General features: G+C 35.2%; 1 protein-coding gene across 2 annotated transcripts in view; it reads right to left on the bottom strand.

The window, feature by feature from the left end:
• The window catches only part of LOC148940701 (MSL complex subunit 3B-like), a 45,580-nt gene extending 25,825 nt beyond the window's left edge, over positions 1-19,755 (bottom strand). For both annotated transcript variants that reach the window (XM_089105226.1, XM_089105227.1), the window contains exons 1-5: positions 19,640-19,755; positions 10,716-10,787; positions 7,926-8,023; positions 2,613-2,904; positions 231-364 (exon numbers count right to left, since the gene is read on the bottom strand). In XM_089105226.1, coding sequence (XP_088961352.1) covers positions 231-364; positions 2,613-2,904; positions 7,926-8,023; positions 10,716-10,787; positions 19,640-19,720 — 677 coding nt within the window. In that variant the 5' untranslated portion in view covers positions 19,721-19,755. The remainder of the gene's footprint in view (positions 1-230; positions 365-2,612; positions 2,905-7,925; positions 8,024-10,715; positions 10,788-19,639) is intronic.
• Positions 19,756-21,135: the final 1,380 nt, after the last annotated feature.

Genomic DNA, 21,135 nt, shown 5'->3' with positions numbered 1-21,135 from the left:
TCGGCATTAAAACTTTATACCTCGCCTCGAAGACCTAATAAATTATCGTCGTAATTAAAACTAATCATCGTTCGTCTTCTATTTTTTACTCCACTTCAAATTTGTTTTTTTGCAACTTAGCTTATTTTGGGCTACGAATGATTTAGCAGTTCTTCGTTCGTTTAATCGAGTTCATCTTAATTTTTCATTAAGTTCTCTAGAGTTAGTTGGGATAAATTGAGATGTATTACCTTTCTAAAATAGTGAGGTCTTTTGGTCCAGTTCTCGTTTTATCCGGAGTCTTAATGATTAGATTCACTGCAAAATTCTTCAAAAATGATTCTAGAATTACGATGACATTAGGCGAGGCAGGCAATTTACAAATCTGGAATGAGATTAATATTTTAATTTGACACACGCACATTGTAGACAGCATTTTGTTTATTCTTCTTTCATACTGACATAAAGTTCCAAAAATTCTATTCAAGTGAAAAAAAAACAAAAAAAAATTCCGCTTCTTAAACAAACATGAGCCAAAAAAATTATTAAGTTCCTAAACGATGTCAAAGAGGGACATAAAATTCATCTTTTCAGCCACTGACAACTTAGAAAATTACGCTTTTTGTTATAGGAAGAGTACTTGAGGCAGACCTCTCCTCTTAAATAGTATGATTTTCATCTATTTTAAGTTTCAATCTCACCCTTTACTTCCATTTTACAAGCTGTTATAACCTAACTTATTGTCGTTTTTGACAAATAAAGGCTATGCTTCACAAGGCCAAGGTGTAAGAACGGAGATTGGAAGGTTTTCCGGACAGCTCTACTGATATTGTCTGTGCTGTTTATTAACAACATAAACTGAAAAAATGATCCAGCTATTTGAAATAGAAAAACAAAGAAAAAAAAAACTAATGAACCGTATCAAGAAATTTGAGTGATGCGAAAAAAAAATTGAAAAACAAAAAGCAAACAATCCCAAGTCTATTTACTATCTGTTAAATTAACAGAGCCTAAAGTTTTGTCACATACAATACTGGGATCCATACATGCCACAATTATTATTTGGATAGAGAAGAGCAGAAGTGCACCCGTTTTGACTATTTTTAGCCGTAATAAATGACTAGGTATCTGTTTTACGAGTCAAATAGTCTTTTCTGATTTATTCAGAGCACCAGATAAGAAATTTTTGTTATTTTTTGGGTAGATGCATTTTCTTTGACAATTTTTACGGCACCAACCTGTTGAAACTTAGGGCTTGACGCGATAAAAGACAACCATTTATCATTGTTTTTCCCTGGGATTGTGTCTGTTGAACTTCCTCCTAAGGATTCAACAGACAGGTTTTCAAGGATAGTCTCTCTCAGGAGACTATTCCAAAAGCAGCGCGGGGTAGGGCATCCTACTAAACTATTCTTAAGCTATTAGTGCGAGTTGTCTCCTCTTGTAAATAAGGTGACCGTACTATGCTTTCGGCTCGTCACTAGATAAATATTTAATAAACCTACGTCCGGAGCTACAGACATTTGGAACTGCAACGTTGCTTCGAAGGTTTACCAGCTTTAGAGATGGGTCGAAATTTTTTAGGAGCCCGTATTGGTACTACAATACGTAGGCAAAGTAGACAAGAATATTGCACTACATCTTCTTCAGCTTCTAAAAATGAACAGATTCAATAGTTTCAATTTTTTCACCTGTGCAAAATTCATTATTATATCAAAACGCGTTTTTTTTTAGAATAACGACTATGGCAGCGTAAAGTCAAATGCAAGATCTTTATGTTCTTAATTTAGTCGATATTGTCTATCAAACAACCCATTTTTTAATTGTAATATTAGAACCCATTTTTTTTTATTATAAAAGCAATTTTGATTTTAAATCGTCTGCGATCTAAGTAGGGCCATTCTTAGCAGAGGGGAATCACCACCATTTTAATTGGGGGGGGGGGGAGAGGAGTCCATATCCGGATAGTCAGATAGTCATTGGGCATAATAATTTTTTCTCTACATTATTGGGGGGCGACTGCCCCCCTCCCCCAAACGAAATCCTTGATTTTTAAAATTTATTTCAAAGAGGAGACGAGATAATTTTAAGAAAAAACACATTTTCATCTAATATTGCAAAACGGAAAGGACAATAATTGGTTGGGCTAAATTTTTTCCAGAGTCTAAACTTGAGAACATAACTTAAGTCTGCGGATCAAGTGTTCTTGGTACTACCAAATGGTCAAACCTTTTCGCGCCAGGCTAAGAGATGGCCTTTACTCTTTCTAAATATAATCATTTCTCCAAGTAATTTACCTATTTTATACTTTTCAAATAAAACAGAAGCATATCAAACTTGACCTTTTAGTAATAAAAAAAATTCGTCTCATCTACTGGCTTGGGTCAAGATTCTAACATAACTGCTTTTATTCATTTATGGTTAAAACAAATACAGATACGGATATTACTAAGGCTCTTCTTACACACATTAGTTTCTAGTATTTTTTTTTGCTTTTTATGGAATCACAAGAGAAACTTAACATGCGCCAAGGTTAATACCAGTTTGGACTTAGGTCTATTTTGTAGGTTTATCCGTTCAAAAATATATTTTAAAAAAAAGAACGCAGAATGGAAAAAAAGTACATATCTCACCTTTGTATGCTTTTTAACCAAAACCTTGTCTTCGTCGAGCTTTTTATACAGATTGCTGGGGAGCTTCAAACGTAGTTCTTTTCTTGTTTGCCTCTTCCTCTGCGATTTAGCACTACGAACTGTTTTTAACTCCGTTTTTGAAGAAACAGGCGATGCAGCAGTAAATGATTCCGTTTCAGAATATGTTTGCTCGGAATTTGCAATTGTAGATGCGCTAGATTTTATCCTTGAAGCGAGATTGCTGCCTTCTTCTTCACTTATAGAGGCTTCAGCACGGTGCATTATCTCATACCTTTAACAAAAATAACACTGGTCAACGAGAAGGAACTTTTTTTCTTTAACACGAATAAAAATAATAGATCCCGGGAGTGTTTTACATGCCAATTCCAAATATCATTTCAGTTTTTTTCTCTATCAGGCGGGAGTATTTTTATGGTACTCATTTAAATCTTTTATATTTGCAGTAGAATAACTGTAATTTACCTAAAAAGTGGTAGATATTGATTTTCGGGCATATTTTGCATTTGTAACATATTTCATCTTCGTCCGACTGTAGTCATCCAACATGTTAGAACTCCCCTTGCCTTGGTACCTTTTTTCCATAGTAGAAATTCACTGATGAAATTGCACTTTTTGTTTATTGTTGATAGACCTACGATTTTTCGGGAAATTAATTAAAAAAAACTTTTTCCACAAAATAAGTTTTTCAAAGAAAAGTAAAGAACTCCATTAAACAAAAAATGAGCAAAAATAAAATCAAATAATCTACCAAGCGTGAAACTATCACAAATCAGCATCGGTAAATAAATGGAACCCAAAACAAACAGAAATTACAATAAATAACCGAGTCAAACTCAAAACAAGCAGAAATTAACATAAGTTGGCCACAAAACCTCTATGCCTTCCCATGACAAGAACAAAATTTGCACTTTAGTGAAAAAATACAAATGAATGTGCGTTGTCAGTTTAATATACATATAGTGACATTTAGTAATCAAAATTTTAATATTATTTGATTTATTAAAGTTATAAAAGTAAAAACATTTTTATTTTTTTCAGTAAAGTGCAAATTTTGTTCTGATCTGGGGAAGGCATAGGGCTTTGCGCCCAACTTATGTTAATTTCTGCTCGTTTTGAGTTTGACTCGGTTATTTATTGTAATTTCTTTTCGTTTTGGGTTTCATTTATCTACCGATGCTGATTTGTGGTAGTTTCACGCTTGGTAGATTATTTGATTTTATTTTTGCTCATTTTTTGTTTAATGGAGTTCTTTTCTTGGAAAACTTAATTTGTTAAGAAAACTTATTTTGAGGAAAAAGTTTTTTTTAATTAATTTCTGTTCGTTTTGTATTGACATAGTCTATTCAGGGAAAAAGGAAATAACAATTTAAATATTTTGGTTTTTTAAGACTTTATAGTTTGGCCTTCTATTTGTATGCTGGAGAAAAATTTTCAGCAATTTTTAACAACATACACCCTTTTAAAAATCTGGACACAAATAGTACTGTTTAATTTAGCTTCATACCTCCTCTAGTTGACCTGACATGGAAAACTTGATACCATTCGCAAAAAAATCGGTTTACTTTCTTTGATAGCTTGGATACACTTACGCTATTTTGATTTGGTTAAGTTTTAACAGGAGAAGTAGCCCCGAAAGTTTGAACATAATACACTCAGTCGTTCTTGGGATACTGCTGAGATGCCTTATTGGGAATTAGCATTGTCACAGTGAATTTTGATTTAATTATAAGGCAACATTTAGTTTTTAAACATGATGTGCAAACGGGAGGAGGGGAGTGAAAGGGGGATTAGTTACCCTCCAATCACTTTTGACAATTAAAAAGGGCATCTGTCCTTTCTAATTTCAATCGAATGAGCCCCTTTCAAAGTTCCCGCGACAAATCTCTCGATACGAAGTGCCCTGGTCTAAGCCACAACAACAACAAAAAATATTACAAATCACTTTCAAATATTAAAAAGGGTACTAAGCCTTTGCATTTCAAATCGAATGAGCCCTTTTTCAAGTTTCTACGACAACTATTTCAATAAAAACGTTATATGCCCCCAGGGCATAACTTATAACCCTTGCCCTGAGGGTTGTGGGAGTGTCTCTTCCTCAAAAACATATGTTCTAGGGATAAATCAACTATGCGGATCAAAATGGCTATTTCAAAGTTTTTATCGGATGTGGCATGGGAACTGATGGGCGTGGGGGGGGGGGCGATTTTCCCACACATACGATTTAACTATTAAAAAAGGCAGTATTCCTTTTAATTTCCAAAAAAAATAGTCTGTTTTTAATTTTAAGAGGCACTGTCTTCTATTAAGTACTTATATACCCCCAGGGCATAAATTAAAACCTGCCGGAAGGGTCGTGGGGGTGTGTCGTCCTCAAAAACATATTTTCTGTTTTGAAATAAATTACGCTCAACAATATTACGATCTCAAAATTTTGATTGGATGTGTTTGGGGGAACGATGGGCGTGGGGGGAGGTTAGTTGCCCTCTAATCACTTTCGACTATTAAAAAGGGTACTAGCCTTTTGAATTTCCAATCAAATGAGCCTGTTTTGAAGTTTCTACGACAGCGCCTTCTATAACTTATATGCCTTAAGGGCACAGCTAGTCACCTTTTTTCTTTGGTTTTCAGCAGAGTGACCTCAAAAAGAATGTTTTTTCTAGCTGGGTAACAACGGCGGGGGAAACTAAGCTAGCTCAAAATTTAGGTAGGATGGATTTGGGGGACTGATGGGCGTGGGGGGGGGGGGCGAGTTGCCCTCCAATCATTTTCGACTATAAAAAAGCTACTAGGCACTCCAATTTCCAATCGAGAGCCCTTTTCGAAGTTTCTACGACATCTCCTTCGATACGAAGTGCCCGGGTATGGAGAAAAAAAAACACATTGTGCCCACATCGTTCTTTACTTAGGCAGCGCTAGCGCGCTGCCTATGAAAGTGTAAGTGGGAGTCCAAGAAGGGAATCTTTAAATACATACCAGATCCCATAGCTTTATACGAATGAAGAAGATCAGCCACTATGTCAAGATACTTTCGCCTTAACGGTTTCCAAGAAAGTGGCAACATAACTTGTTGAAAGACTGCCAGCCTGCTTTTTCCAGGGGAGTTAACACTCCTTCAAAATGTTCATAGGCTATTAATACCGTTTTTTTGGTCCTATAAAAATCCCTTCTTTCAGGTTAGAATTACCGACTTTGGATAATTTCTGCAAAAGAATCCTTCAAAAACTTTATCCATAGCTTCTACGAAGTTTTTCCTAACTTCAGATTTAATGTACAATGGAGGTAAATATATTTTTTAGGATTCACTAAAGGACATAAAGACACATTTTTTTTATCAGGCATAACAGATTCACGTATAGGTCATAATTTTCCAACGTAATGAAACTTCTTATCTCTACTATTTCATTCGTACAGAAAACAGAAAGATTTGGTGAGCCCAAGCTGCAGAACAGGCAATAAAGCAATTATCTTTAAGTAACTATAAATATTCTATTATACTTTTCACATTGGATCTTCTCTAAAATTAGCTTCATATTCTCATATGCCTCTTTCATATCAGCCGTATGCGCTACAGGATTTGATGGAAATTAGCTGAAAACATAGCAGGGCAGTCTTCAAACTAACTTTAGAAGAGTATATGAACAGTTGCCACTCATCTAGCTGGTGATGCTGTCCAGGGAATCCATAACAGAACAAATATTTTTACAAAATAGGATACTATATTTTTCAGAAGTCTTTGAAAACACCATGACGGCTATGATATATGCATATTCTTATATCTTTCTGAAATAGATTCCTGTCTTTGAGTCTGGAAGTTAAAACTTCACCTCCCAATTTAGATAGCTTTAAACCCGGTTCAGATCATTCACGTCTTGTTGAGTGGGAAATGGTATTTCTGAAGAACAGCTTCTTTCATCACAAGAACGATAATTTTTAGGATCATACTCCATTTAAACTAGATCAGAATCAATGTTAGGTTAGAGCTTAAGGCCATATCTGCATATACTGATACAGGGATAACTTCATAATGTGAGATAGAGCATATTACAGATGGCAAATTCAGATACTTAATTAAATATGTATTTTAGTTGCTGTTCACTTTATATTTATCAAACAAAATAATAATCACTAAAATGATCTTTCGGTTCTCTCCAAATCATGAAAATCACAAATAGCGTATGATGTATACCATCCCTTCATCCAGTCAATAGTCTAATACAATTTACATTATACGCTTCTAAACAAAAAGGAAAGAAGTATGTCACCATTAATATTTACGCTAATGAGCTCACACTTACCTGAATCCTGACACATCCCAGCGCCAGAACAGGTCTGATTAGTTTAAAACATAAGTAAATCTGCGTATTGTTACCTGTCAGTGCTTCAGCATAATATTATGTATAACATCCTAAAATACAGCTCGAATAAAATTGTTGCATATTAGGCAAAACTTTCCTGTAACAGGCTGACGAGAATGCTAAACCAGATTTTACAAAATAGCTGAAATAAAACTAATGGAAAAAGGAGAAAAAAAATATAAATCTAATGGAAAAATTATGACTATAGATAAAAAAAAATGTAGGAAAGTCAATGATCAGACTTCTTGTAAAGAAAACCTTGTCGCCCAGTGCAATGAATAAGGAAACTAACCAATTTTTTTGGTGGTTCGTGAACAATCGAATTCATTTCGGGATTCAAAAAACAATGTGTGCTAAAACTGGGAAACAAGGAATTACACTCTTTCCTCTTATTCTTTAAATATCGGTCCTATCTCACTATTGATACACAATTTAAATCCGTAATTCAAACAAAATTAATTTACAGAACTACATTTTATTAAAGCAAAATTTATTTTAGCATGTCTGTTTAAAAATCGGTTTTTAATTTCCAAAACACGACGGTTTGATTTCGATAAAAATTCAACATTCCAGCATCCTCCCTGGGGAAATGGCTTGACGGCAAACATTATGGTGTTTCGTTTACAAGAGGGGACAAACTGCACCGTAACTGAAATAAGTACAAAAAAGACTGCAAAATATGAAATAGGAAAACTAAGTATGTGGCACAAGGGTAAGTCAAGGTATCTGGGGGGGGGGGGGGGGAGCGGCTTGGAGTGTATTCAAACTGGTATGAAATATAAAAATTGGCAATATTGGCTCAAGAAGCCCCTTCTAAACATACATAACTTTGCATATAACTCCCTTAGACTGGACAGTCAGTTGAAAAAAATACGTATGCATTAAGACAGCCACAAATTCAAGTCAGGTTAAAAAATTCAAGCCGTAAAAAACATACTTGGCATTTTCCTGTGTTGACCTAGTTTCATTTCTACCGATATCTGACCCTTGAAAGCCTATAAACTTCTCGAAGACCCACAAGCAAGGAATATCGACCTGAAAACCAGAGTAAAACTTAGATTATCCAAAATCTTAACAATTTAACTGCACTAACATTACAAATCAAGATGTAAACATGAAAAAAAAACAAGATGTAAACTTGCGCGAGAGAAACATTAAATGTGACTTTCTTGGGTTTCAAAATGGGGGTTTTTAAACTTGTAATTAGCAGTTTTTTTTATCAAGACAAATAGATTGGCTGTCACATAATTTCAGACAGACAGAGTACGACAAATCATAGCAAGATGAGGTGATAGCTACAGACAAAAGAAGCGAAGTGCAAATATTTCAGTCAAAAACTCTGCTCACCCTTCCTCAAAACCAAAAGACAAATATACAAACCTCAAAAACAAACAAGTGCTGAATCCCCTTATCATTTGACCACTACATCAAACTTTCTTCAAACATTTACCTATACAGCTTTTTTTTAAAAGCTAATTTATGTCTCAAGGATTCGAAGCATCTCAATTTTCACTGGGTTCAGAACTAAACAGAGCATTGTAAATATGGCTAGATTCTCCTAGTATATCTGGAAGGGCGATTTTTAGTGGATACATTTCTTGATTTCAACTGCTCCTATAAAAATTGTATGAGAACTTTTGCGGGGGCAATAAAAGAAACGTTTTCAAACGAGCCAAATCTTCTGGATTATCATAAACATACTGTGCTAAGATATTTAAATTTGTTAATACTCTTCGCAATTTTTCACTCCCTTCTGGAATGTAGGGTAAAAGGACGATTTTCTTTTTATCACCCTTCAAAGGGATACTGTCATTTGAATAGTCCAGGATTAATGCGTCTTTTTCTTCCTCTTTTATTCTACAACAGATTGTAGCAACTTAATCAGTTCTGAGTTCTTTGATTTGTAAACATATTTACAACAAAAATTGACTACAACACAATCTCCCTTATAAGGCTCCATGTCCTGGAAGGGAAAGGGGAGAAAAAACACCAACAGAAAAATATAAAGAAAACCCAGCATTCAGCCGTTCACCGTAACAATCCCAAAATCACAATCTAGGCAGGGAAGTAGCGCATGATTCCACCAACTCAATCAAACATCCAACCCAATCTAAAGATATCAACTCCAAGGAAAACTAGGGAAAACTTAATTATTAAGTAGAAATTCTCTATAATACTTTTCATAAGATACCAGGAGTCGCAGTTTCGTGCAGACTCTGGAACCATGTTTCATATCATGCTGCAAGCTGCCAGAAGGTTGAAGTCAGAACGCATTTAGGGAGTATGATATATTTTTCTTGTAATAATGAGTATACTGCAAGACAAATATAACATAAGATATATTTCAACCAAAAATAACAAAAACCATTCTATAAATACAATCACAAATCCCGAAAAAGGCTCCACAGCCTACAAAGGAGAGGCATTATGAAAAAAAAAGCTTTTGAACTTTGAACTATTAGAGCATTAGACATTTAAATTCATACTATGTAAAACATTAACTCATATAAAAAAGAGAAAAGAAAAAAAGAGACAGAATGAGAGGGAGAGAGAGGTCATTTAAATATGACAAAACCTACAAGTCAAATCAGGTAATGCGGGATTCCACACATTGTAAAAAGATAGCAATAACAATAATAAATAAAAAAATAAGATATACATATGTAACATTTTACAGATTATAATTAACCTTTAAAATCAAGCACCATACGTTTTGAAGGTGCTGAAGGAAATTCCGAGACTATGTAAGCTTCAGAACACAATTGTAGCATCCAATCAACTAAGGATACTACCACTCCTCTTTTTACACAGGGAGTCCCGTTGGATAAATAATACAGGCATCTATTATTAGGTGTTATTAAATTAACCTAGTCAATTATTTGCTTATATACGATCTATAAAAACCAAGCTTATACTATCCTAGTGCTAGTACATCCACCTCATGAAGTTTCTTTGGAAACTGTGGGTGTCACTGTTGTGTTTCATGCTTTTCTTCATTTCAAGAACGTAGCTACAAACTAGTAAAGAGCAGACTATGGCTCTTTGTAATCAAAACTTACAAAACACTTTTCAATGAAACTGTCTCATGAGGAAAATTTCCCAAATGACCCTAATTTGAAACAGTCACAGACCCCAGCCTTGAAAAAGGAAAATCTCATATTTCCATAGGTGGCCATGATGTGTCTTCTTGTTTTCTTTAAAGTTTAAGTAGGTTATTGGAAGATTAAAGAAATATTGCTTAGGCCACGTTCCAGAGCTAAGTTTGACGTTTCTGAGTTTTTTATAGATTCTTCTTGATGGGACCAGACTAAAATGACATATAGTACAAAAATGGTAGATTATGGTGCCATTCCTAAAGCAAGAAGGCTAAAAAATATAGGAAGTTCACCATCGTCAAAAATCATTAACAGGATGATTATGGTCCATTATCATGGTGGTAGCAAAAACTGCAACCTAGTAAAAAGTAAACGACAGCTAAAAGTAACTAGAACTTATAAAACATGTTTTCAAAGAAACTGTTTAGTGAGAGACTGAGTTTAGAGACTGTAAGAAAAGTTTCTCTTTTAACATTATTAAAAATTGGTACTTCCCACCAAGATTCAACCAAACAATTTATAATTCAAAAAACTAATTGTATTTTACTTGTGCATCTACATTAGACCTAATATATTGAAATATTAAAAAATACTAACAGAACTAGAATTTAATACAAGAGGAAAACACTTACATTTTCTGGTTTAATAAAATACTGTATTGTTCGCTTTTGATTTTCATCTTTGCAATGGCGAAATTGAAGTATCTAAAAAAAGAAAAACATAGTGCACAGAACAGTTATACACCAAATGAATCTAACTAAGACTTATTTTACCTTGCCTTCAGTCTTACTTACTTAAACAAGACTTGCTGTAAAAACTTGGTAAAGCTTCTACAGGTAAAAAAATTTATTCCTTTGTAATCAACAATTTTAAAAACACCATAAGTTTTTGTTTGTGTAACATGTAAAAACTTGGAAAATAGACTTCGGCCATATTGTTAAGTTACGCCACGTTTTAAAATATGTACTTCTGCTTAAATATCTTACTTCTGCTTGCTCCTAAGCAATACCAGCCCGTCTGTCCCTCCAAGCGATAGTCTCAGCCAACCTAGCAGTCAAAGATCTGAAGCAGGTATTCTTAAAGATGAGCCTTTCAGCTCCTCAAAAATCGAAGTGCACTTAAAATGCTAAAAAATAATAAAGCTGCTGGGATCTGTGACTTAAGCTCTAAGCCGCTAAAACTTACAAGCAATACAGTGCTCCTGTTTCTCCTCACCCTGTTCTCTATAGTCTGGCAAACAGAGATAATTCCCGAAGATTGGCGGAAGAGTGTCATTTACCCCTTTTGGAAGATGAAAGGGTCCAGAAGCGACTGCTCGAATTACCTTGGAATAACTCTGTTGTGAGTCCCCGGAAAACTCTTCGCAATGGTCCTCCCGAATCAATGTCGGAATATCATTCACAGAATTTGGCGACCAGAGCAAGCTGGTTTTATGTCAGACCGTTCAACTATCAATACGATTTTCACGATTAGACAGATAATAGAAAAATCCACAGCATCTCAGTGGATTCTAGAATCGAGTTGACCCCCTAAAAAATACTGCAGACTCTTCAAAGCCCTATACCATGGTACAGGAAGTTGTGTACAAGATAATGGCCGGTGCAGCCCGTTCTTCCAAATAACGACAGGAGTACGTCAAGGATGTGCAGTGGCTCCAGAGCTCTTCATTGTCATCATAGAGCACGTTATGACAAAGACCAATTCCCATCTCAGTTTTGGGCTCAAGTTTGGAGATCGCGTGTCTCATATGGTGATTTTGCTGACAACTTGGCCATCCTGGCGGACTCCGTGGATCAGTTGCTGGAAGCGCTTCAAATCATAACAAAAAAGGCCGCCAAAGTGAGACTGCAGATAAACTGGAATAAAACAAAATTATGGCATAGTCCCATCTTCTCCTCTTGTCAACTCTCCAGTTAGCCTGGAAAGATCAACTAGCATCAAAGTTGTCCAAAGGTTCACCTACCTGAGCTCCACAATTTCTACAGCAATCAAGGACATCCAAAGCATCTTCTACCATGGGGAGGTTGAACTGTCACCTTTGGTGAAAACCAAATATCAATTGTTCGACTATACTACGAATTTTCAACGCCCTCGTTGGCTCTATGATGCCGAATGATGCCTGCGTGCTGACACATGGCATGCATCAGCTACAACCCTAAAGGTAATTGATATATTCCAGTCAAAGAGCCAGAGATGGATCAAAGATGTGCAGTGTTTGACTTCTTGAGTAACGAGAAGCTGCTGCAGCTCACCAAGTAGTCTTGGTTTTAGACCCAATTAGCCAAGCGTACCTCGCGATGATTTGGACACCTACTTTGAATGCCCTGCATTTACCAGCAAAGACGATATTTCACTTTAACCCTATAAAAGCCAGTTGGAAGCGACCTCGCGACCAACCAAAGAAACAATGGTCAATGGTTTGAAATGAGTCTAGCATATTTTTTAGACCAATTTAATCAGATATAACAGAGGAAAATATCAAAAGTAGCAGTTTGCATTTAAATAAAATTATATTATGAAATTTTTCAGGAATTATTCTAGTTTCAGTTGACAAATCAGATTTCTTCTTAGTGTCCCCCAAAAATGTTTGTATTTTACATAACAATATCTACATGCTTCTTATAACGGTAAAAATCCTATTTTGATATTTGTACGCAGGAAGATATTAATAACATCTGCTATTACAGAGTTATAAAAAAATGCAGTTTTTTGTAAAAAATTGATTTTGTTTTTAAAATTACTTTTGTTAATTATGAAAGGTTTTTACATACATCAATTCCCTGTTCAAATGGGGCATTAAACAGTTCTCTATGATTTTACAGTGCCCCACCAGCTGCACTGGAAAAAAACGGAAAGAAAAAAACAAACCTGCTGTCAATGCGGAACATTGTGGTTGCAGCCACTTTTCTTGATTTTCGAACCAATATATTTTCCTTGTTTTTAAGCCAAGGGACAGTTAGTTTCATTTATAGGGATATTAGACGATACGGTTCTAATAGTGTGCTTCGTTTTTAGATCTGAGTCTGGTTTTAGGAGTACATCAGTGTCAGGGGAGGAGGAAGACATAAAAAAAGAAGTTTTTTGCACTAAAGAATGCATGTAGGGCGTCAAATGAAAGATTACATTCTTTCTGGACTTTGAAACAACATTTTATAGTGACAAATGAATTATAAAATCTTGGGTGGAGGGACGAAAATCATGCAAATACCCCAAAACAGCATCAAAATAACATATAAACTGCATAAATAATGATAAAGTAAATTTAAACATCAATTAAAATCTATGCAAGCATCCATACATTTGGAGGATAAATGATCCTTGGAAGGGAGAGAGAATGGGGAGTTATATGTGGAAAGCTCTATTTTCAGAGTTACTTACTGCATATGCTGAAGCTTAGAATTAGTTAAAAACTGAAAGTAAAATCTTTTCTTAAAACAGCAGCTGAAATAAATGCATAGAAAAGAAACTAAAAACATTGAGCCAAAAAGAATTAAACTTGGATAATGAATGAGACTTTTGATATTTTGTTTTTTATACAGTCAATTCACAACTGACTTTACACTGCTGCATCTTACAGGCATTCTAATTTCGCTTTTACACATTTATAAAACAGTTTTTTTTTTTTATGTTCTCTTTATTAGAACAAAATTTATACATCTACCAAGGGATTTGCTCATAGGATTGTAAAAAATTACTCAGAAATATTACAGCACTGTCCATGTCTTTAGTATATACTACTGCAAGTGAGTTATTGTTGAGGGAATAAACACGATGAGCCAGCACATGCACACTACCCTTAAATGATTACATTGTTGTATTTGACAATGCAATCATTGTCCTAACCAGTGTAGAACCCAAGATTTTTTTTTTCTACACAGTGTAGGAGGAAAAAACCCAATCTTTGGATGTGATAGATGCAAATCTAGTGTCAGAAAAATTTACTTGAGTAGTCTCCTTTGACAAGAATAAAAATTCTTTTTTGTTGTCCCTACCTGCCAAAAACTCATTGCATCTTCCATGCACTTTTGCATGACAATAAGCATGCAGTCTAGTGTTGGGACCTCTTATTTCTATAATGAGTTCTTTAATTGTCCTTTCACAACACTGAATCTAAACAGTATTAACCCTTATTGCTTGTCCCAAGCCATTCTGAAATCTCAGGCAGACAACCTTGTTGAGATCCTCATAAAAATTACCTTTCAAGTTTGTTGCTGAGATGTATAATACTGTACATAAGTATGCCACCAAAATAATCAATTATAACATGAAAATTGGGTGCAACAATGCCTTTGTTGATGGTATGTAGAACAATTTCACTGTAGTCTATAATAAAGAACAATACATATGATTTGAAGAAGAATAAACAAATTTGGACAGCAATATAGGGGGAAATGTTGAGGCTTCAATGCAAAATATTCTTCCAATTTCTCCCCAAGACCTATAAGTATATTAAATGATTTCCAATATAAATCTGGATCCTGCCTCAACTGACAAGCTTTGTTTGTCAGAAGTGTTCTCATTTTAATATTTTTTTTCTCACTGAAAATCAAGTAGATATGCTTCTACCAGTGCATTCATAAGTTAATTACTCTATCATAAGTTTTATAATTATTAGTTGTTGTAATTGTTTATAATAAGTTGTCATAGCTTATAGTAATATAGCATCATAAGTTGTCATAAATTAATTATTCTATAGGATATTAAAGCATTTGAATCACAGGAGTATAGGCAGGAAAATATTGAAGCTGTAACTTCAATAGTAGTGCTTGCGATGCCCCTCCTCAATCGCTGCTTAGCAAATTACATGTCTGTAAATGTATGGGTAAATAAGAGTAGTCATTTCCAGTAAGCCAAATCAACCCATTGTGTCTGTTTTCACAAATATTCCACAATGACACAAAAATTTGCTTTTGAACTAATCCTACAACTGCTAGAGAATTTTGGCAAAAATGTGAAAATCATTTCTGAATTTACAGCCAACACTTCAAACCTACAGCAACAGTCTGTGTATGTTAAAGACTCAGCTAATCAACAACAATAGTGCACCTAAGGAATTGATGAAATGATTTAAAGTACTCCCCTACAAATGATACTCAGCAAATGATTTAAAATACTTTTTTGGACTCTAACGCCCAGACAGAAAAACTAGAATAGGAACAAAAGGAAGAGAATCTGATTATTTACATCTTGAGTCTTAGGTCCCTAGTAGATGAGACATTGGAATAAAATAGCTATGACTGTAAAAGAAGATGGTAATAAAGAGGGTAAAAATAGTCACAGATATATGAGACATTAGATTAGTGACATAAAATATTCAAGGACAAAAACCTACCAATCTAATAATAATTAGTGGTTTGATTATGATATTATTGGCCTTATTGAAATTTGGTTAGGACCAACTGTTAACCTTTTTATTCCAGGTTATAAAGTGATTAGATATGATGAGAAAATGTTGAGAATTTTCCATAATTTTGGAGGTGTAGAAGTATGTGGGAAGTTAAAATCATTTATCAGTGTTTCAAATAAGTGTCATTTTAGGAACAGCAGGCTACATGTATATACCCATGATATTTCATATAAGTCTAAGATACTTGGCTATCACTATATCAAGATATTTGTAAACTGGGAATGATTTTCTAGGTGCTTATTTAATTGTAAGTGGTCATTTTAATGCATAGCCTATACTTCTATAACATCAGAGTTTACATGCAATTTTCTTTTAGAACAGGATTTATTGTCTATAACTCTGCTTACAAGATCCCCAGATGCAGCCAAGATAAAAGTAGGAAGGTTAATTAATAGGGTAAGAAGCCTGTTGTGCTCAGAAATGAAACTGGGCTAGCTATTACAAATGATCATTTTGGCACTAATAAAAGTTGTGGTGAGTTCACATGCTTAAGCAGGAAAAAGTTTGGTACTACTGATTATTTTTTGGTTGGTAATAGACTTGCAACAGAAATAATGAACAATGGTCAGGGTTCTGACCATTGTCCAATTAGTTTCCCAATTAGATCTCTTAATTTAATAGTATATACAGATAATTCAAATGATTTTGCTGTGTTCCATGGTAGTTGATATTTGATAGGTTTGATACAAATTTAAAAAGTTTTTCATGCCTTCAGAATGAGTGGTGTGGTGACAAGTACTGCAAAAGGGGGAAAGCTGATCACCATGAGAAAATTGCAAAGGCTCAAAAATAAACTACAAAATCTCACTAAACAACTCTATTCAAACTTTGAGTCCAAGGTTGTGGATGATAGCAACAGAAAACCCAAAAAGGTTCTGGAACTGTGTATCTAGTTAGTGGTGATCATAGTAGACATTAAATAAAGAAGCTGGAGAAATCTGATGGCATGGAAGTTACTGACCCACAAGAAATTTCTCAATTATTCAACCAACAATTTGCTTCATTGTTTACCAATGAACCTGATGGTCCTCTCCCCAACAGTCCAGCATATGGTGTACCAAACCTTATGCCACCTATCAAGGTTTCTCCAGGGTACATCATGAAGCAACTTGACATGCTATATGTCAACAAGTCAGCAGGGCTGGATAACATCCACCTAAGGCTCCTAAAAGGACTGGCTAATGAGATCTTAACTCCACTATGTCAAAAATGTCAGAAGTCCCTCTACTCAAAGACTGTGCTTTTGGATTGGAAGAGCTCTCACATTACACATAATATTCAAGAAAGGTGACAAAACAAATGCAGAGAATTATCTGCCAATCAGCTTAACCTTAGCTGCAGCAAAAACCCTGGAATGCAGTTTGAATGCCAAAATTCTGACACATCTTCTGTCCAACAGTATACTGTCACCAGACCAGCATGACTTCCTTCCAGGAAAGTCAGTGGAGACCAACTTACTTGAAACTTACAATATCATTGCTGACCTCCTGGAGAGAGGAGTGCCTGTTGACCTTGCCAAAGCATTTGACAAGGAGCCCCACATGTGCCTTAGGGCCAAAATATCAGCAGTTGACATCCACACTGATGTAGTAGAATGGGTGATGAATTTCCTGACAAACCAAGAGCAGCAGGGCTGCTCTTGTTAGACCAAGAGCACCAACTTTTCACCAATAATGGTAATAAAGTATTCCCTAAACCAATGTGATGTTGTCAGTGGAGTTCCTCAGGGTACCATCCTAGGCCCCCCCTCTTCCTCATTTACAAACTTTACACTGATGACTGATTATCACACTTTACAGTGATAACTCTAAGCTTTTTGGACCAGCCATTCAACAATGCCTGCAATCAGACCTCCAGAGAATCCAGAACTGGACCAGCAAATGGCTACTCAAGTTCAACATCAATAAATGCAGTTTCCTCCATTTTGGCAATGACAAACCTCACCACCAGCATACCATGCATGACCAGAAGTTGCAGTCTGATATTCAGCTACAAACCAGTCATGAAGGACAAGACTTGGGAGCACTTGTTGATGTGCAACTGAAGTTCCATGGGCATTGGCAACAAGTGGTGTCAAAAGCTTACTCAAGTCTAGGCCTGCTGAAATGCACAATCACCAGCTGCTCCTGTACTGTCCTCCTGAGACTTTACAAGGCTATTGTTATGCCATTCTTGGATTTTGGAACCAGTCTGATCTCCCTCTCCTACAAGCATGATACCACAATAACTGAAGGAATTCAAGGATGCTCAACCAAATGCATCGTGGATCTGCAAAATATGCTGTATGATAAGAGACTGAAGCACCTAAAACTACCAACACTGGTCTTCAGAAATTGCATGTGTGATATGATATTGACATACAAATATAATAGAGAACCAAACAACACCCTCCTCACAAAACATACAAGTCAACACAACACTTGCAGAAGCTAGCAAAGCAAAGAGTGAAGACCAGAATGCACCAAAACCTTTTTACCAAGCATATTTCCAACAACTGGAACAACCTTCAAGATGAAACTATGACTGTACCTACTAGTGCCTTCTTTAAGTCAAGACTTGACAAAGAATGGAACAACAGGCCATGGAACACTCTATCCTTCTCAGCTGCCAACTAATGTAACATCACTGGGGCCATAACACAGTGATATTCCAAATTACCAGGGCTGATGCAGAGCTGAACAGATCCAGCATTGTCATTATATTGCTCCAAAGTGCAAATTATGGTAATTAAGGTACTGCTATAGCCTTTTCATGTTGTTCAAATATATTTCTGGATAGATCTCTAACTTGGTTTAGAGGTCAGAAAAATAATTAAGAAAAGTACAAAATCCAACAAGTGTAACATTCAGCCAGCCTATTTTATTTACCAGCTGAAAATCACCCTGGTTTTGTCTTCTCTTTTTTATGTACATAATGTGTCACCTCAAGACAAAATTATTGACTGTATTTCAAGTCTTTGTAGGTCATGTCAGTAAGCTGTAGGCCTAGTCACATTATCCTCCTTGCCAAGATAAGTGATGGACAGTAGGCTATTTGATGCTTCTGCAGACATGATAAATAAGGGACATGATAGAGGCCTTTAATGGTTTTTTTTGTTGCCCTTTCCCAAACTAAGGTCAATATCTACCAAATCATATTATTGAGTTAGGAATAAAGTGAATACACCATTTGATGGCTTTTTTTATGCTGATTACAAATATAATAAGCATTTCTATCGGAAATGAATTTCAGCACCCCCCCCCCTATATAGGCTATACCTAACCTAACCCTGAATTGGCATATATAGGGGGGGGGGCTGAAATTCGGTAAAGTTATACAAAATCATAATATTGACTTAGGACTAAATTTAATACACAATTTGATGCCTTTTTTAAACTGATTTTGAATATAATTATAATCTATATCACAAATGAATTTCAGCCCCCCCCCCCTCTATCTGCTACGCCTAACCTAACCCTTAATTGGCATATATAGGGGGGGGGGGGGTGAAATTAATTTACGATAGAAATGCTTATTATATTTGTAATCAGCATAAAAAAGGCATTAAAAGGTGTATTCACTTTAGTCCTAACTATATGATATAATATGATTTTGATTTAGAATTTTACCTGAAATTAATTTCCAATAGAGATCCTTATTATATTCGTAATCAGCATAAAAAAGGCATTGAATGGTGTATTCACTTTATTCCTAACTCAATAATATGATTTGGTAGATATTGACCCAAACTAATTCAAGAGATGTTAATTAATCTTATTGACTGAGCATGTGACACACATTCCAAACTAGCCTATAGCCTTGGTTGAACTAGTCACTTGTACAGCTTGTTAATGATAGTTGAAGACATAGTAGTCTCCAATCAAAAAACCTACCTGGTTTCTGAAACATAAGTAATCTTGATACAAAGTAATAGGCTGGGCTATATCTGGCCTAATCAGGATGGAGGGAGTGAGATCCAAGTGACAGCAGTGATCACTAGGCTATATTTCCAAATATCAACAAATGGGAGCACAATGACATATTATTATTACCCTTATTGAATGTGGAATTTATATTTCTCTGGTCTGTTTAGCATAAATCCTAGATCTGTAAGCAAAATTAAGCCTCAATTCACTATAGGCCTATAATCTCAAAATAAAAAGGGCTCACCTGTCCAGACAAGGATTGGCTGTCTCCACAAGTAAAAACGACACATTCTTCAAGTTGAAACTTAGGTGTACTCCAGTGCATGATTTTTATGAAATCCACCGTGCAAGACTTTTGTATTTAATGCTAAATAAAGCCTCGTTTTCAAGGCAGTGTCTTCTAATACCGACGGGCTCACAGCTTCGTATTGTGTTTTCAGATCTCCAGGCTCTACTGAATAACGTTTTCAGCCATCGTGTTCTCTCTCGTGATTCCTCGGGTTGCCGCATATAGACCTTATTCGTTTTTCCGCCTGAATTGCACCGCTGCGCGAAAATCGGCCATATTGTTGGTAGGTTTGTTGTGCAAACATGGAATTTCCTGAAATTCAGAAGGCACTGGTGAGTTAATTTTGTTGATAATCTTGTTAATAGCAAGGCTGTACATCACCTGCATTCTGGATTGATTTTTCTTGAGCTTGGGTAGTAGGTTTAGCCTGTACTAGGCTATATCTTTGCCCAGCCAATCATGGACTCCAACTTGAAAATTACATTTATTTAGGTGCCAAAACAGGCAAAGAAGTAAACAAAAGTGACACAGAAAGATCCGCCATAGTCTCTACAATGATTTTACCATGTTTATTACCTAAGAACTTGGGTTGACTTTCCAGTTTTTAAGGAAAATTTGACCCTTAGAAATTAACATTGTGAATCAGTACCAATATCACTTAGGCTAGATTCTGCTACAAAGGTGATGATGATTTGATGGTTTTGGGGTCAGTGCCCTTCTAGAAATTCCTCTCTGTCCAGCCAGTTTAATATTTTGTGTTCCAACTGCACAGGCATCATGTGGTAATATTTTGGTAAATTTTTCCATTCATGGAATATTGAGATAGCTAAGAAATAGACCTACATCTCCATTTAGAATTTCATGCTGAATCCAAATATAATAATCTTCAACTAATAGTTTGCTGCAAAGGATCACATTTTATAAATTTAGGCGAAGGATATTGTCAGTTTGTTTCCTTGCTTATTTGCCAGTAGATAAAATAATTGGATAGTCAAAAATATTATTTTATGGTGCAAAGTGCTGGAAAATCTTCAAACTTCCTACTAAAATGTGTATTTTTTTCATTTGCATCTCAGATTTCTTTGTAGGACAGCAAATAATTTTAAAATAAATATTATGCCCACCTCCTTGGTGATGCCCCTGCCCCTGACTATGTCCCTGGTCCTTGCTTTTACCAATAACTAGATTTTGAATATATGAATACAAAAAAATTATTTACTTATAGAATATAAGCTATTCAAAATTTATTTTGAAATTGAATTCAAATTAATTATTCAATTAATTAAGTTAATTTTATTTAATGAATTCAATGTGAAATTAATTTTGATTAATCGATTACCAGAATTGATTTTTGTTCCATGAACATATTGGATCCAATGAAAAGTACAAGCGAGTTTTGCAGAGCGAGCACATATTAATGAAAAATTCAGTTATGTTTGTGTTGTGACTGA

Source organism: Artemia sp. Qi Xiang Cuo, chromosome 19 (genome assembly GCF_049724085.1).
Source record: "Artemia sp. Qi Xiang Cuo chromosome 19, ASM4972408v1, whole genome shotgun sequence".
In the NCBI taxonomy this organism is placed as follows: Eukaryota; Metazoa; Arthropoda; class Branchiopoda; order Anostraca; family Artemiidae; genus Artemia; species Artemia sp. Qi Xiang Cuo.
Note: the sequence above shows the minus strand (reverse complement) of the source record. Positions and strands in the feature narration are given on the sequence as shown.